This window comes from Rhododendron vialii, chromosome 5a, assembly GCF_030253575.1.
Source record: "Rhododendron vialii isolate Sample 1 chromosome 5a, ASM3025357v1".
NCBI lineage: Eukaryota > Viridiplantae > Streptophyta > Magnoliopsida > Ericales > Ericaceae > Rhododendron > Rhododendron vialii.
The window spans coordinates 42916188-42935168 of NC_080561.1; the positions used below are offsets into that span (position 1 = coordinate 42916188).

The 18981-nt window shown below is 38.5% G+C and overlaps 1 protein-coding gene across 1 annotated transcript; it reads right to left on the reverse strand.

Moving 5' to 3' along the window:
• Positions 1-13084: 13084 nt before the first annotated feature.
• Positions 13085-17864, reverse strand: LOC131326194 (uncharacterized). The gene is made up of 6 exons (XM_058358854.1): positions 17408-17864; positions 15891-16061; positions 15592-15717; positions 14566-14766; positions 14115-14279; positions 13085-13777 (listed from the first exon to the last, which is right to left on the reverse strand). The coding sequence occupies exons 1-6, from the start codon at positions 17636-17638 to the stop codon at positions 13328-13330; spliced, it is 1344 nt and encodes a 447-aa protein (XP_058214837.1). The 5' UTR covers positions 17639-17864; the 3' UTR covers positions 13085-13327.
• Between the last annotated feature and the right edge of the window lie 1117 nt (positions 17865-18981).

The following is an 18981-nucleotide window of genomic DNA, read 5'->3' on the forward strand; positions in this document are numbered from 1 at the left end:
ACAATATTCTTTAATATATATAAAAACGAGATTGAAATTAAAATCAAATAGGAAAGGAAGTAGTTGACGCTGTTAGATTGAAAAAAGGAGTTGATACGTGGCGGAAGTAGAAGACTGGGACAGACAAATTCGGACAGGAGATTCGGACTCCATCGTGTGTAGTTTAAGGACTGTGACAGAGGGGTAGGACAGTCGACAGAGGATCCGAGTCCCACACCCTCTCTCTCTCATTCCGTTTTTTTCATGATCAGTCATTTTTTTTTACGGATTAATGAACTAACAGTTTATTTTTGCCGCTTCATTTTTTTGGAATTAGGTAACATGTACCACGTCAACAGGATTAATTTCTCAGTGGTCGCGGCAAAGCAACGGCCGTAATTTTTTGCTAAATCCTGTTTCCAATACATTATCAACAAATGGCTCACATGGCTGTTGTGCCATGGTGGCATTATTGAATTGTTGTGTTGCGTCTTACTCTGCAAATACTGGGCATCCCGCTCCAAACTTATCAATACAAAAACTAATAAATGGTGTGCTTAAGGTGTTTTCTCAAGCCATTCGATTCACTGACAATCGATGGATCGCATGGCTTGAGGAAGCACCCTAGGTGGATCGATTGTCAGTGGATCAAATGGCTTGAGAAAACACCCTAGGCATGCCATTTATTAGTTCTTGAATTGATAAGTTTGGATCGAGATGTCCAGTACTCGCAGAGTAAGATGTAGCACAACAATTCAATGATGCCACCATGGCACAACAGCCACGTGAGCCATTTGTTGTTATTGTATTGGAAACATGATTTGGCAAAAAATTACGGTCGTTGCAATGCCAGGACCACCCAGAAATTAATCTTGTTGACGTGGTACATGTTATCTAATTCCAAAAGAATGAAGGAGGCAAAAATAACTGTTGTGTTTGAGCTAATTAAGGATATTAATGGAGGCTATAAACTTTCCTAGGCTTATCGGTTGTTCTTTCTTAACTATATATGGTATCTTATGGGTGATTTCTTCCAATGACAAAAGCCATTTGACAGAGTCGATCAGCATATTTACTTTTTCATCACCATAGATTAACTAAATGCTGATTGCCTTAACACATAATCTTCAAAAGAATGTGGAGACAAAGCTGAAGAGTAGGCTTGGATGTTTGAATGTGGAGATAAGTCTGTCTAGTTGCATTTGCAAATGAACTAGAGATCAATCGTAGAAGATTTCCCTTACTTTAGCCAGGGGGTGCAAATTTTTGCAATCACATCTCCGGAATAGCTGAATGATTTTCAACTATGCTTAGTAAAACTTTTAGGGGTGTTTGGATCATGGATTAGTGGAGGGAGTGGTCAAGGGAAAGGAGAATGTTGAGGAAATCAAAGGTCAATTTTGCCTCTTTCCTGTACTCCTTAAGTCCCTCCATAAGCCCTTGATCCAAATAAAAGATTGGAGTGGCTAAAGGATACTTATGTTGCTCTATCACTGGCTGTACCTTTTTCTTCTTGATTGATTGCTTTTTTGTTTTTGTGATTGATTGCACCTGTTGGCATGATCCCTGAAACTATACTCCATGATCAGTTCCTATTCTTTGTAACAATCCATGGATGCATGTACTTGTTAAGGAAAGTACGTAATCTATGGTCATTTGGACTAGAAGTTAAAACAGTTCAAATTAAATTTCAAATCACCAACTTATGAATCTGAAACTAGTATGTGGAGTCGTATATGGAATTTGAAGGAAAATAATCTATGGTGATCATGGTGGTAAAAGAACTGTTTAAGTCACTTCCCTTGCCCAGGACTTGGATTAAAAAGTCCAATGGTTCACCTCGCTGATAGATACAAAGGGCAGACAATTCTTGTTTTCATATAAGATTTCTAGGACTGCAAGTCTGAAAGCACAAACTCTGTGGTACACGGATTATAGTCGTTCATCTGCCCTTTCCTACTGTGGAAGACTCCTCTGCGTACAAGATCCTAATCATCAACAAATAACAAGGCACGAATGAGATCCTAATCATCAAAAAAGATTTATGGAAAAATATAGATTGTTCGCCATGGATCCTAATCTATGTTTATAAAATCAGAGAAAGAGGTCCTAATCTGAGAGAGAGAGAGAGAGAGAGAGAGAGAGAGAGAGAGAGAGAGAGAGAGAGTTTAGGAGAGAGAGGGCATCGATGACTGCCAGAAAACACCCTTTCCCACTTGGCGAATTCAACGTTAAGCAATAAGTAGGGGGAGACCTACTTTTATTTATTTTTTGTTCTTTCCTCTTTAAAAGTTTCAGCATCATCTATTTTAATTATCAAACCAACTTATTTCATTTTTACTTAACATATTCAATTTAAGTCCGGAATATGGTTATCAAACAACCCTTTAGTCTCATGAGAGAAAATATTGGTGAAATTTCAAAAACTTTTGGATTTAGCACTAATTTGAATTCCTTAAATTTCAAAAGTAGGAGAGAGAGAGATGAAATTACCTCATACAATAGCCTAAGAGTGTCGCCACACGGTACTCTGAACTACTTCATATCCACATATTTTTGTAGGATCTACCACTAAGTATATGATTTTCATAAAAGTATATAGTTATAAAATGGTCCAGAATACCACGTAACGGTACTACCAAACTTTGAATAATTACTCGAGAGACAGTACCTGAACTGCATAATGCAGTCAGCATTGTGCAGAGGAGGAGTGGAATCCACTGCGGTTTCCCCGTAACTCCGTTAAGTCTTTGTTGTCTTCCTTGTGAGCATCCTTGATTGGTAATAGCATTTCTGTTTTTGAAGCCCGTGAATTGAGTACCACGTTACTCTTTCAAGCCAAACCGAGACTGCCTCAATCTGCAATTGCAAGTTCTTTTTAACTTCATAGTCTCTTTCTGACAAGGACGACTCCACCCATAAACGTGACTCGGACGGGATCTCTCTCTATCTCTCTTTAAGTACCAGTACCAGTACCAGTACCAACCTCACCACATCCATCCAACTATCACACACAGACACACACACAGAGAGAGAGAGAGAGAGAGAGAGAGAGAGAGAGAGAGAGATTTCAGGGCTTAGCTCACGAGAAAAGGAATCTGCCTTATTTTGTCCTTTTCCCTGTCTTTTTATATTCTCTGTTTTCCAAACCCGACAAATTAATGACGACAATTGCAACTCCGGCAAACGTACGTAACGATGCACAAAATACGGTCCAAACAAAAAGAAAAGAAATTTCCTAATTTATGCTTTGTTCTATTCACAACTTAAAAATCATTTTAAAAAAAATTTCTCATAAATTCCTCCTAAATACTTTCAATATTTCTCTTTCTATCTTTTTTCATTTATTACCCCTATTATTTTTAAAAAAAAATTTCAAATCTCAATCCAAACATAGCATTAATCTTGTAATTTTGCTCACCTTTTTCCAACCTCAGTTTTGGCGCGACTTTACAACCACCCCCCACGGACTGCACGCGAGTTTTTCTTGAGGAACAGACCAAAAACAAAGAGGAGAAAAGTTAGCCAACCTCTGCGCACAGTAGCGTTATTTTTCCAACCTCGTTGTACTTTAGATTCGATTCATTGTACTTCTGAAGCCCGTGAATTTGAGTGTACCATGTTAATTGTTATGTTCCTTGTTGTGCGCATTGTTGTTGTACTTTAGATTCAATTCGTTGTAGTCTGAGAGTGTCGCCACACGGTACTCCAAACTACTTTCCAAACACATATTTTTGTAGTATCTACCACTAAGTGTATAAACTTCACAAAAATATGTAGTTATAAAATGATCTGGAGTACCACGTAACAGTACTCCCAGATTCATTGTACTTCTGAAGCCCGTGAATTTGAGTGTACCATGTTAATTGTTATGTTCCTTGTTGTGCGCATTGTTGTTGTACTTTAGATTCAATTCGTTGTAGTCTGAGAGTGTCGCCACACGGTACTCCAAACTACTTTCCAAACACATATTTTTGTAGTATCTACCACTAAGTATATAAACTTCACAAAAATATGTAGTTATAAAATGATCTGGAGTACCACGTAACAGTACTCCCAGATTATTGAATAATTACCCGAGAGAGTACTGTGCCTGAACTCCATAATGCAGTCTTCATTGTGCAGAGGAGGAGTGGAATCCAGTGTGTAAGGGGCTGTTCGGACAAAAAAGAAAGCCAGGCTGTCCCGCCAAAAAATGAATGACGTGAAGCTACAGTGGTTCGTCTGAAAAGGGCACCTAAAAAAGCCAAGTGAAATTACCAAAATGCCCTGCCTATTTGTCTTCTTCTGGCTTCCCAACAGAACACATCATCCTTGGTAATAGACCACATTAGCCCGTGAATTGAGTACCACATTACTCTTTCAAGCCAAACCTAGCCTGCCTCAATCTGCAATTGCAAGTTCTGGTGGTGATTGGCTACTGGGTCCCAAAAATTTCTCGTGAAGCACTCAACTTTAAACATGGTGGTAACATTTTCAAAAAACACGATGGTTCAGGTTTCTATTTTGATGAAATTTCAACTCAGAAATGCTACTATCAGTTTTCTATTTTCATAAAATTTCAACTGGCCTGATTGGATGGGGCATAGCAAGGGGATGATGAGGTTCTCTACCTGGATTAGAAGCCATGTTTTAAAAACTGGACCGGACCGGACCAGCTGGTTCAAATTGCTTTGATTCGAAAACCGGCCACCTTAACAAAAATAGCTTGAAATAAATGGTTATACTACTGAACCGGTAAACCTAGTCCTCGTTTCCACAAACAAAAAATATTAGAAACTTAACGCATTTGACCATCTCGTTTCTACTAATAAAGAAGTTTCAGCATTTTACCATCTCGTTTCCACTAATAAAAAAAAAATTTAACAATAATTTTTTACAACTTTTTAACTCACATACCCATCAACAATTTATTCACTACCGGAAATAGCTTAACATTTCTTAACAACTTATTAGAAAACACCTAACTTTTCGACCACAAATAAAAATTTACAAATTTTTTACTATCGGAAATACCCCCGGTAACAAGTTAATAGAACCAGACCGGTACAAATTTGAACTTGAGTTAGAAAAAAATCACTTTGTTTAGTTATGAGTTTTGAGTTTTTTTTTATATAATGAATAGTAATAAGTAAAGAGAGATAAATAAATTTTTTTTATTAAGAAACGTACATAGAGAAAAACAAATTTTCAAAAGAGGGAATTGTATGTTGATGGGGATTAGTTAGGAAGAAGAGATCAAAAAATAACCACATCGTTGTCTATAGTACTTGTGAAGGGTGTGGCTGTACCTTGTTAACGAACAAGTTAATTAGGTTTTTTGTTTTTGTTTTGTACACTGGAAAAGGAAGTTAATTACGTAATTAGTTTTGTAACTGATCAAAGTTGGTTCTGTTAGTCTATGTGGAGTAACCAAAGTGCAAAGAGTGAGTGGTGAAGGACAATCAAGGATTCCGTTGGTGTATAAATAGACTGTGTACCCAGCAACAACTCAAAAACCTCACAGAGCAACAACTCAAAAATACCAAAAACACACAGTTTCAACTCTTCTCTTCTCTTCTCTCTCTCTCTCTCTCTCTCTCTCTCTCTCTCTCTCTCTCTCTCTGTCTTGGCATGAAAACGCCCGTAATTTTGTGACAAATTCCTATCTTTAATACAATGACAACAGTTGGTTCGTGTGGTTGTTGTTCCATGATGGCGTCCTTAAATTGCTGTGCTGCCTCTTATGCTACGAGGACTGGAAATCCCACTCCAAACTTATCCATTCAAGAACTCATAAATGGTGTGCCGAGGGTGTTCCCTGAAGCCATTCGAGCCACTGACCTAAATGGTTGTTCATCTGTCCCTTGCAGTGTATCATTGTCATACATACAACAATGCGGTATTGGATTAGCAATTGAAACCCTTATCAAGGACCAAAAACCAGTATTGAAAGAGATCCCATTGTAGGAATTAATTAATACTTCTACCTACATTTTTGCAATATGTATCTAGTTTCTCCTTTATAAATTTTAATTTTTTTTCAGGACGGGCGTAGGTTCACCATTGACAAGTACACGGCTTTGAATCACTACGACCAGAAAAGTGGAAGACAACAGGTGGCACTAGCCTCCAAATACATTCTGCCAAGTACAATGGGGGAGGTTCAGTGATACAAAATTTGATTCGTGAGAGCCCCATCATCGGAGAATTTCTTATGTACCCCTCATTTGAGCTCGGTCAAGATGTAAGTATGAAATAACATATAGCGCATCCTATTTTACATTTCTACAACAAAAAAAGAAACATATTTACAAAACGCCATCCTAAACCCATTTCGATAATTTTCTGGTAGTAGACTAGGAAAAAGAAAGAGTTGAAAACACGTTGTTAATTTAGGAGGTTAATTGGTGCATGTACGTGTCTCTGTGTGTGTGCAAAATGAAGTACTAGTAATTAATAACTAGAAGTAGCCCCCATCGAATATATTGCAAAAAGATAATACCACAACCCAGAAAAAATAGGATGTGCTACGGACGCGGGGGCTCTGCTGCCCAGGGGTGGGCAGCAGCCCCTGCCCACACTCACACACACTCACACACACTCACACACGGCACCGTTTCGTTTCGTTAAAAGAAAAAAAAAAACTCTTCCGCTTGCAATCCTAAGGAGCAAGAACGTGATTATGAGAGCTTTAGAGTTAAAATTTAATTATGTCTCTTTAGAATAATATGATCAGAATAATAAGATCTTCACGTCAATTCAAACGGATTGAAAATTGGAGCACTTAATTTTTTAATCATATTTTTTAATATATAAACAGTCTAAAAAATGTGCCACTTTTTAATTTGTTCAATTCGTTTGAACAAGTACGAATATCTTATTATTCTAATCATATTATTTTAAAGAGATATAATTAATTTTTGTCTCTAGGACTCTCATAATTAAGTATCTGCTCTTTATTTAGGATCCTGTAGATCAGAAACGTGATTATGAGAGTCCTATAGACAAAAGTTAATTACATCTCTTTAAAATAATATGATTAGAATAATAAGATATTCGTACTTGTTCAAACGAATTAAAAAGTGACACACTTAATTTAATTTTTTAGACCGTTTATATATTAAAAAATATGATTAAAAAATTAAGTGCTCTAATTTTCAATCCGTTTGAATTGACGTGAAGATCTTATTATTCTGATCATATTATTCTAAAGAGACATAATTAAATTTTAACTCTAAAGCTCTCATAATCACGTTTCTGCTCCTTAGGATTGCAAGCGGAAGAATTTTTTGTTTTTCTTTAACAAAACGGTGCCGTGTGTGAGTGTGTGTGAGTGTGGGCAGGGGCTGCTGCCCACCCCTGGGCAGCAGAGCCCCCGCGTCCGCTCTGCTGCCCACCCCTGGGCAGCAGAGCCCCCGCGTCCGATGTGCTACATGTTAGTATTTCTTACTTACATCCTGATAGTCCACAAATGAGGGGTACATGCAAAATTCCCCCAATCATGGGGCTCTCGCGAATCAAATCTAGTATTACTAAACCTCCCCCATGTGGCACTTGGCGGAATGTGTTTGGAGGCTGGTGCCACTTGTTGTCTTCCACTTCTGGTCCATAGTGATTGAAAGTTGTGTACTTGTCAATGGTGAACCTACGCCCGTCCTAAAAAAAATTAAAATTTATAAAGGAGAAACCATACACATATCTCAAAAATGTAGGTAGAAGTATTAATTAATTCCTACAACGAGATCTCTTTCAGTACTAGTTCTTCATCTTTGATAAGGGTTTTCGATTACTAATCCAACACCGCATTGTTGTATGTATGACAATGATACACTGCAAGGGGCAGATAAACAACTATTAAGGTCAGTGGCTTGAATGGCTTCAGGGAACATACTCGGTACGCCATTTATTAGTTCTTGAATAGATAAGTTTGGAGCAAGCGGGATTTCCAGTCCTCGCAGCATAAGAGGCAGCACAACAATTTAAGGACGCCACCATGGAACAACAACCACATGAACCAAACTGTTGTCATTGTATTAAAGACAGGAATTTGTCACAAAATTGCGGGTGTTTTCATGCCAAGACCACTGTTGAATCCTGTTGGTTTGGTAGTTCATCATGTTACCGAATCCCAAAAGAGTGAAGGAAGGAAAAAATGACTGTTAATTCATTAATCCATAAAAAAAAAATCGAAATCTACTGATCGATCATGATTAAAAATGATAAAAAATGTGTGTGAGAGAGAGAGAGAGAGAGAGAGAGAGAGAGAGCGTACCTGGTGGAGATTTCACCTGCCATGGAAGATGAGTTCTAGTATTTACAAGAAAAGACAATCACCAGAAAATCAACAAACATAATAACTACACTAAATAATACAACTAAAAATCCAAATAATATAAGATCCCATTCAAATAACATGAAAGACAATGCAAAGAACAGATATTAAAATCCTACAAACTCAGTGCAGGCATAGTACGAGGACGAATTAATGCAACAGAACAGCTGCAAAAATAAAAATGAGAGTACTTAGTTTGAAAGTTAATGCGGGAACAATCACACAATTGTCGTAGTACTTGAAATTTGGATTACTCTTGAAATCTTGCTCCTGTGACAGCATATAACTTGACAAAATTACTTCTTGCAATTTTGGTATATCATCCATTTCGATCCCAGTCAGGCCCGAAAGTGTTTTGGCACCAGAAGAATTCCTGCTCATCCAGATGAGATACTCTATCATTGTCCCATATAGTCCCATAAACAGTGATGGCACCAAAACACTTTCGGGATAATGATAGAGTATCTCATCCGGATGAGCAGGAATTCTTCTGGTGCCAAAACACTTTCGGGCCTGACTGGGGTCGAAACGGAGGATATGCCAAAATTGCAAGAAGTAATGCCAAAATTGCAAGAAGTAATTTTGTCAAGTTCTATGCTGTCACAGGAGCAAGATTTCAAGAGTAATCCAAATTTCAAGTACTACGACAATTGTGTGGTTGTTCCCGCATTAACTTTTAAACTAAGTACTCTCATTTTTATTTTTGCAATTGTTCTGCTGCATTAATTCATCCCGGTACTATGTCTGCACTGAGTTTGTAGGACTTTAATATTTGTTCTTTGCATTGTCTTTCATGTTATTTGGATGGGATCTTATATTATTTGGATTTTTAGTTGTATTATTTAGTGTAGCTATTGTGTTTGTTGATTTTCTGGTGATTGTCTTTTCTTGTAAATACTAGAAATCATCTTCCATGGCAGGTGAAATCTCCACTAGGTTTGTTCTCTCTCTCTCTCTCTCTCTCTCTCTCTCTCTCTCTCTCTCTCTCTCTCTCACTCACTCATAAACGACGTATTTTATATTCATGCAAGTGCATTTGCTGGAATTCTACCTATTGGGGCCTGGATCTGCACATTCCCAGTTTTCTCTTATCAACTCCTAACTTCATCTCCTAACTTTAGGGAGGGCTAAGAGATCTTATGGTTGAGCTCCTATTTGACTGAGATTTCTGCATTAGAGGGCTAAGAGCTGATAAATTAGCAATGGGTTTGAGGTTGTTTTCCACCTATGTTTTTGCCTGCTGAAGCTGGCAATTTGTTGTGTATTGAAGGCTTATGTATGTTGAGCCTACTCTAAGTTAGGCTTGCTGTTCTTGTTGGAGCTTCTGATGCCGTGTCACTCACAATGGGATGTTATTCATGATGATGAGGCAGTGAGGATTGGAAGGCTAGCTGGAGATAGATAGACTGTGATTGGAAGCTTTCCATACATTTTGGTAGTGTTTTGGTACTGATAGGATTCGGGACATCTGATGTTCCTATTGTATCGTGTTTTTTTTTCTTCTCAACTTCTTGTTGGAAGTTTTCCCCCCTCTCTCCCCTTTCTCTTAATTTCTCCCCCCTCTTCCTCCCTCGATGTACCTACCCATTATCGAGTTTTTTTAATAATATTTTTGATGTTTCAAAAAAAAAAGAAAAACCATATTCGGATGATAGATTTTCTAGTATGCTTGTTATCACTTTGACGTATGCGTACTATCTATTTCTATGGAAAAGTCATTAAAGCATTCTAGTTGATTTGGTCAATTGCAGGTCAGTGCTACAGGTGATCTGGCTATTTGCCCGGAAAAAATGCATGCCCCATACTTTTTTTAAAGTTCAATTATATCTTGAATTTTCTATTTTTGTGTTGGTACTCGCTGGTTATATCTTTTTTCAGAAAATATCCACCTCTCCAAACAAGAAGTGAGTAGATGGAGAACCTGTTCGTTGTATATAGCCAAATCAATCACCCGAAGCCTCTTGAACTTGAAACTGGAAAACTAACAATGGTATTCTCTATGGGGAAGCCATGTCCAAGTTCCATTTGTAGAAAATGTGTGGTGATTGGAATTCTTTCTGGCTCTTTTGTATGTGTTGAAGTGCCTTGTGATGCTGCTAAATGTACATATGAAGAGTTGTCTTTTGTCATGCTTGGATGCTATATCTGGCAGATTTTTTGTTTTTGGTTTTGGACACCATGAGAACAGTTCTAGAGCACAAGTGAGTAGCACCTTAGATTGTAAGATCGTGGTGCTAAAAGTTCCCTAGCTTGTGGCGTTTTTATTTATTATCATCGTTTTTATGTGATTTAACTCGTAAGGTAGTTTGTTAAGTGTTTCAGGTAAAACGCCCTCAAAAGGCGTATTTTGATCACGAGCCTAATTCCCAAGAAAGTTCAAGCATCCGCGCCCGGTGGTACTTCTGCCAGGATGGCCCAAGAGCAAAGGCGTGAGGCGTTGGGCAAGCCGTTGAGCCGTCGGGTGCCAAGTTTTGGAGGCTGGCTTGAAGGTTGGAGATAAGCTCCTCGTATCGATATAGCCTTAAGCTGTATCGATACTCGTTTGCTTAGTGGGAAGGCAGTGAATGTTGTATCGATACGGCCTTAATCCGTATTGATACGGGAGCACTACGGGGAAAATTGCCATTTCAACTTAGCAGCGTGGTATCGATACTTTGGTTAATCCGTATCGATACCACGAGCTTTCGGCCAGATATTTGTTGCTTTTTCAACCTTCCATTTATGGAATAGTTGCTACTTTTGGTATGTTTTTAGGATATTTTGTAGAGAAGGATTTGTTTGTATAAATAGGTTGGAAGTCTTTCTCTCTCACATATGTAATTTTAGGTTTAAGTTTCTAGTTTTCTCTCTAGGTTTTTTCATTGTTAGTCTTTCAAGTTTTCCAAGTTATTTCCTTAAGAACTCAAGTAAGTATTTGTCTTATGTTAATTTCTCGTTTATTAATGTTGTAGCTACTAGTTGGATCTTCATATAAATCAAGTTTATTTCCGTTTCTATGGGTTAAACATGTTTTCAATATTTAGCATGATTTCTAGTCTTTTCAATATGTGTGAGTAGTTTCTTGGCTAAGTCTTGGGCTACTCTTTCCCAATGACTTAGGTTGTTATTTGGTTCTCGAACCCTCGAGCTTAAAATCATGGTTTTCGGAATGGAACTAACCTAGCCATTTTGGTCTAAGCGAGAGGTGTTAACTCCTTGATATGTCGTTTAGTCAAGCGGTCTTGGCAAGCGACATATTGAGGGCTCGTGGCCTCGTGCCAGATACATTAGCGAAAATAGGTTGATTTAATTCCGTTTAATCACATCTTTCTATAAACATAGTCGTTAAAGCTAAATCCTCCGAGCGAGAGCGCGCGGTCGTGTCTCTCGTTTGAGTTATATTCGAGAACCGGTAACGGCCTTTGTCAAGGGATGGACGATCCCTAGACTTGCCTCTTTTAGTTCATAAAGCTCTTTTCTAGTCTTTTGCCTTAGTTTTCCACCGTTTAAAGTAAAACCAAGTTGGCCGTCTTAAACGCCGCAATCCACCATATAAAACCTACATTCCGAATAAGCTGTTTTCGATTCTCTGTGGGTACGATCCCGGACTTTCCGGTTATTATGCTATCGACAACCTAGCCCTACGCTTGGGATGTTCCAACCTTATATTTGAGGGCGAGGTTGTGGCAGTAAGCAACAGGCACAACTTGCATCAATATGGCACAATGTTCACTGTTGGTTGTTGGTTGTTGGTTTTCTTTATTTTGATGCCATTGAGTCCTGCGTTTCCACGTTCGAGAGGGAAAGAACTGGCCCGCTATGCAGGGGCTGACTTTGGTGAAACCTGCTGATCATAGATCATTTGGCGATGGATCAACTAGTCTGTTTTTCCAGTTGTTCTAAAATCAAAGTGGTTTCGATGCCCAGGGAGTTTCTCTTCTTTGGAGCTTAAAAAACAGCAGCCTCCTTATCATATCATCCTTATGGTAAATTTGACAGAAGCTCGCCCAGATTTGTTCTTGAGTTGCCTGCGGGAAATTATAGAGCAGTGGCTGGAGAAAACTGCGCTGGCTATATGTTCATATGGTGTATTGAAATCATTGTGTGCATGTAATGTGTCCTTTGAGCTATAGAAACAAACTTCGAGGTCTAATGTAAAATTCACTGTCCATTTTTTCCATAAATGAAAGGTCTTGATATAGTAACATAATGATAGCCAACCAATGCACCGAAGGCTTTATTCTTAACATTCTGTTTCTTTTGTCAGAAAATGTTTTCTTTAGAATCAATAGATTTGGCTGCAACTAAAAAAATGAGCTGTAAAACAGTTTTTATCATCCGATTCACGCCAAAAAAGAATATCAATGTTCTCCATTTCTAAAATAACAGTTTCACGAAATGCTTATCATGTGGGATCGCTGCATCGGTGATCATGGAGGTAAAAGACTGTTTAAACCACTTCCCGTGCCCAGGAATGGAATAAAAAGTCCAATGGTTCACCTGCTATAGATACAAAGGGCAGGCAATTCTTGTTTTCATATGAGATTTCTAGGACTGCAAGTCTGAAAGCACAAATCTGTGGTACATGGATTATAGTCGTTCATCTGCCCACTGTGGAAGTCTCTTGTGCGTGTATGAATATAAATGCATAGATAAACTGCATTACTAAACCAGGTATATCCCTCGGGTTTGCAGGATGTTTTTGCAGTTTTGAAACTCGTTACATAACTTACTGTCATACTGTGATGAGTGGTATTGAAATTACTCCAGAAGTCGGTGTACAATTTGCATATAACAAGAATATCTAGGAGCTAGGACAACTGCGATTATCATTAAGGAAATGGGCTTCATGTTTTTGTGTAATAACAAAACCAAGATTCTAAGATACACAGTTACATAAAGAATAAAAGAAAGAATAAATTTAATAAAAAAAAAATCTCTTCCTCTCCCCTTCTCTCCAACTTCTCCCCAATACAGGAAAGAAAGCAATTTAATAAAAAAAAATGCACGAATTTTACACAAACCTTGGACAAAAAGTAATTTCGAATAAATTTTCTAGGAGGAAGCATCTGCATGCCTTGTTGAATCATGTGCAGTGGAAATTAGACTGCTGGAAATCGGTTGTGCCTCAGTCCGAGGACCATCCATTAGACTATCAGGACTCGGTGGTGCCTCAATCTGATGGACATCTGTGGTCGCATGTGGTTGGTTGGGTGCAGAACTTGTTTGCTTCTTCAATGAAGGGGTAATAATTTGGGGAATCTCAGCAGGTGAGCGAGGGGACGCAGGCGAGGGTGGGGAAACAGAAAGCATCCTGGAGACTGCAGGGATGGGATAAACTTCTGTAACCTCCTCAATTCCCTCGTCTAAATACACAACGTCCTGCATGGTAAGTTGGTGGTATTCCACAATTTCCCTCAAGAAGCGGTTCTCACGAGCGTATACAGAGTTCTCATGTGCCAAACGAGCCTTCTCAGCCAAAAGGGTCTCAAGTTGAAGGCGTATCTGAGATTGCAAATGAATCAAGAAGACATGGTGTCAATATAAGTTTGCGACAGGAATGCACTCGTCATAAATACACCATCTTAATGCAGACTGCAACAGAAGTATCCACTTCACCAGTTGACTAACTTGTTGCACTGAATTTTATATTACCACCTAAGTTACACGGAACACAATTTTCTTGTGTGTGAACATACATGGACACACACAATAACTTGATGCTTGTATGCACCCAACTCGACTAATTCTCATCGTTATGTGAATCCCTTTATGGATAGATGCTGAAAAATAAAAGTATCAGTGATGTTTAATCTGCAAAAAAAGAAGAAGGTATGAATACCATATCGTCATCTGCTGGATAGTCTCCCTTGTCACGAGCCTCTCTAAGGATTCTATTTTCTTCTTCCAGCTGAGAACATCGCTCCTTAGCAAATGCCAGATCGGCTTTAACAGTTTTTAGCTCACGCAGAAGGAGTTTTGCTTTGGCAGCTGTTGCCATTGCCACCTATGAACCAAAAACAAAGGCCAACACCACATTTCACCATAAAGGAGCTATAACAAAGCGGTTCACTGTGATTAAAAATTCATGACTCGAGTGTTAAGTATCTCTAATGTTTGGTAACATTCGGTACTTTGATGAAGTAGAATTACGCAAATATCAACAAATACCAATCACTGTGATTAACTGGATTTGTTTGATAACTTCAAGCAGATAATAATTCAAGTTTGGGTTGAAAATCTAGCATACTACTACATATGAACCAAGAACAAACTCCACCCTGCCACCTTACATCGCGAGATGCCTTGAGCTGAGTCTCTTGGTTGGTTTGCATCTGTGGTTCAGAAGATTGCACTGAAGGTTGGTTCCATGGATTATATGCTCCATGGATTTGATTCTGCTCCTCTGAACTGCTTCCTTTTCTCCTATTTTGCAGTTTCCGGGTTTCTTGGATGATGTCTGCAGTTTTATGCTCCACTATTGATCGTCCTTCCTGAGAAGAAAAGAATGATATGAGACAAGTCAGAACTCCCTATACTACGACATTCCACAATGCCACAATCAACTAAAATAAATTGAATCAGCTATAAATCAGGAGACACTTGATTGAAGAAGGGAGTAACACCTAGCAAAACAGCTAGTGGAATGGAGGAGGAGGCCTATTACATTAATACCAGATTAGTGCCTGTGCATGTGAAATACCGCAAAACTGCACATAATTCAGTGAACTTTTGAATCTCTAGGAAGACTTTGTTTCTAGACAGTTATCTTGTGGCAAAAGATTGGACACTACAGCAACGTATAACTCAACAGCTGTAATCTAATTTTTCCTCTCTCTTTGTTAATTCAACTCATCTAATTATCCATTGCATCTTCCCCCCAGACCTTTCTTTTTTTAAAAGTGTTTGCACCTACTGAAATGCCAAGATTGAAGATGATATTACATGATGGCCCACGCAGATAAGATCACTGTAAGTTTAAAGGGTGGGTAAAAAGAAAATCAAAAAGATAAATTCAGCAGGGTAGGAGCTAAAGCTAATTCCTAAAAGAAGTAGCTTGTCATGAATCACCTCAAACAAAAAGTGAGAAGCCTGTATTACCCGTGGTATTTGCAGTAGGGAAACGTTTAGAAAGAAACATAAATATTAGTACTTGATACAACACTCTTTGAATACAAGTAATTCCAGAATGGCTAAGCTACTATACTTGGTTTTGACCAAGTATAATCAGTTCGTCACACAAGATTGGCAACGCAAGAAGACTTGATATGGATCTGTTCAATTAATTTCCGGGAAGAAACACGTTTAAAAACCTTTACCTCCAATGCATTTCCAATGGTGTCACCAATGTGATTTAGGGAAGATGTGAGTGCATCCAATCCCTTCCTCAATCTAGGATTGTCCACTTTCCTTGAGCTCTCAAGTGACTGATATGGCTCATAGAACTGGTAACAAGGAAATCAACAACACCACGATAGAAATGAGTCACCCTAAAGCAACAGAGAGTAAGAAATGGATTCAATTTCAAACACAAACACAAAAGCATTACAAAATTTGCTTGGATTTCCAGTTTGAAGGTTTCCCGCATAATGACAGAAGTATGGTTAACGATGTTCACCTGGCCACCTGCAGCATCAGGCATCTGTGTCCTCACTCCAGTAGGTTCTTCGAATTGTTGGGAGATATTATCCTCCTCGAGGATTGCTTTAGCTTTCTGAGCTAGAACACCCCAAAATCCTTTAGTTTCATGTAAACTTTGCAGCGATGTGTACTCATTTGTAGAAACGTCCTACATTTCACGCATTACATCACATCAACTGGAAAGAGAACATTGCAGCAACTTCATAATACTAGCTGAAAAAACCAAACTTTTTTCCTAAAATTAGTAGCAAAAACAAATCATTAGCGTATTTGCTCATTTGCTTTTGTTTCTACGAAGAGAAAGTATTCTTGTGGGTGGTGGCATTGAATAAGAAAATAAGAGAAGAAAACTTGGGCAAAGCCATCTCATTTTCTAATTACACAAAAATAAGCATATAAGATGGTGAACCAAACGATACGGTATTTGATCTAATTACAAATAAACCAGAAACTAAAAGAAAAGGGTTCAAAGATCTAATACTAGCATACTACAAAGGGAATACTACCAAGGTCAACAATGCCTGCCTCTCTCTCTCTCTCTCTCTCTCTCTCTATATATATATATATATATATATATATATATATATATGAGTTAGGTTCCGGTGAGGGATCCATTAAAATGAGGGACTCTCCTTTCCGATTGAATTTCGATGATCCGAGCCGCTCAAAGTGATCAGAACGTGATTTTAAGGGTCCCCGTGAGAAATCAGCAAAAAAAATGACCGGGAAGGGCTTCATCCGAGCAGTTTTCATTGAACGGTTCAAAAAAAACTGCTCGGGTGACGCCCTTCCCGGTCTTTTTTTTTGCTGATTTCTCGCAGGGACCCTTAAAATTACGTTCTGCACACATTGAACGGTTCGGATTTTCAAAATTTGATCGGGAAATGAAAGTCCCTCATTTTAACAAAATGAGGGATCCCTCACTTGAAAATTCCTCATATATATATATATATATATATATATATATATATAGAACGAGAATAGGTTATGAACGTGGTATCTGCTCCATATAGTTGGATATTTGATCTAATTTCTATGTCCAATAACAACAAATGGAGGGGAGAGAAATTCACTTTCTTTTTGATCAACATAGAAATTAATACATCGAACAGCCATCTCGAAACAAGGCAAAGAAGGATTCTGTGTCCACTACAATTAAAAATGGATTACTGACGCATAGGAATTCCATAGTCACAATTATGCATCTTAAAATCCCTTTTCAAATAAACTAACAGGAAGGTATCTTTGTTCCCGAATTCGAGTGGCCGATTCACACAAGAGCATCTAGGCAGAGCATACACACACAGAGAGATAATTGAAAACACGATTAACATGGCATAAAATGGCAAAGAGCATGTATAGAAATGAATATATCCGATAGTGAAGGGTACATTTCAGGAACAGATCTATTAGATGAGAAAACGTAACAATAATAAACATTCTACTAATGAATTGGAGGGGGTAGAGAGAAAGAAATGGAAAAAGAGAAAAGACCTTGGATCTATGGTGGAAAGAGGAGTGGAAAGAAGAGTGGGCGTAAGCGGAGGAGAGAGAGGAGGAATCACGATGGGCGGCGGAGGCTCTGATGGCCTGAGCGGCCAGAGATGATGAAGATGATGGATTCGAAGATGAGTCGTTGTTGTTGTTGTCATGATCTGGTTGGTGATGAATCTCCTCTTTGAAAGTTGACGCCCTCGTTATTCCATGCCTTCTTCTATACGCCATTATCCACCACAGCAAAAACAGAGGCGTAAGAGTCAACCAACCACCGCAACGCCACCGCCACCGCCAACGGTGATTAATTTCGAGCGAAGAAGAGAGAGAGGGGAGTGAGAGATATACGCGTGGACATCTGAATCACGTCGATGTAACGAACTCTCCTCCTTTTCCTATTTTCCAGAGAGAGAGAGAGAGAGAGAGAGAGAGAGAGAGAGAGATGATCAACCAATTGAATGTACTGTATTTTTTGAGTTACTAATAAAAGGGTGACGGATGAAAGCGACAAAGTACGATGATTCGAAGTCTGAAATTCCCCCCAATCTGAACCGTCAGATGGTAATGGGGAGTTGCAATCCAACGGCTCGGAAGTTTGTACACAAATATCCAAGACAGAGATCCCAAACTATATACTGTAATTCAGTTACCTGTATGGTTTAAAACACGAGCTCCCCCCTGGGCGGGCCCCATTCATACCCAACATCAACCTTGGAAAAACCAAAAATAATACTAACAATAGAATTTGGCTCCTCTGGATTCCAAATTTCCAACCTGAGAGTCTCAGTGCCCATCTTGATCAGCAAAATATTGGTAATGCTTCAGATTTGTTGAAAAGATTTTTACGGATTAAAGCTTCTATCCAATTGACATTAGATGTTGTTGTGCGCAAATATATTAGTATAATGAGTTTTTGTGAATAAGTGGCCATTGACAGAGCTTAATGAAGAAAAATGATTTATGTAGCCGACTCCAAGTGATTGAGATATAAGACTCTGTTTGGTTTGGTTAGAGTCTCGATCCAATTAACTGTTTCTCTTCCGGTAAGAATTTTAAACAAACTTAGATATTGATTGATGCGACTACTCCTCCGTCTAAAGGAGGACTGTCAAGAAGTCGGGTCTATAGATAATCCTCATGCTAATGTTTAGGCTGAACACCGATTCTATCCTTTCACAAATTGCGAATACCTATTCCTTCAATTGCTTGAAGGAAAAAAAGAAAGGACGGTTCGTTAAAAAAAAAAATGAAAGAGAAGCGGAACAATTCATGAAAAGAAAACAACGTTTTCAAAGTGGAGAAACGTACAAGTAGAAGGTTCTAGTTGTAAAGGTGGAAAGAGTGAGAGACAGAAGATAAAAATGAAACACACATACATATATATATATAAATACGGGGCCGGATCCTCCCCCACAAAAGTTAACACAAAAGTTGACACTTCATCTCAGCCATACCAAGGGCTGAGATCAAAACTTAAAACACCCCCTCTCTTCTCCCACTAACGCCGTTCTCTCTCTCCACGTTAAAGAAAATAACGTCTTCTCTCTCTCTCTTTCTCTCTGTCTCTCGCTCCT

Coding starts and splice junctions, on each gene's coding strand:
- LOC131326194 (XM_058358854.1), bottom strand. CDS start 17,638: ATGGCGTATAGAAGAAGGCATGGAATAACGAGGGCGTCAACTTTCAAA. Junction 16,062..17,407: donor CTTTCCACCATAGATCCAAG/GTCTTTTCTCTT, acceptor CGTGAAATGTAG/GACGTTTCTACAAATGAGTA. Junction 15,718..15,890: donor CTGATGCTGCAGGTGGCCAG/GTGAACATCGTT, acceptor CCTTGTTACCAG/TTCTATGAGCCATATCAGTC.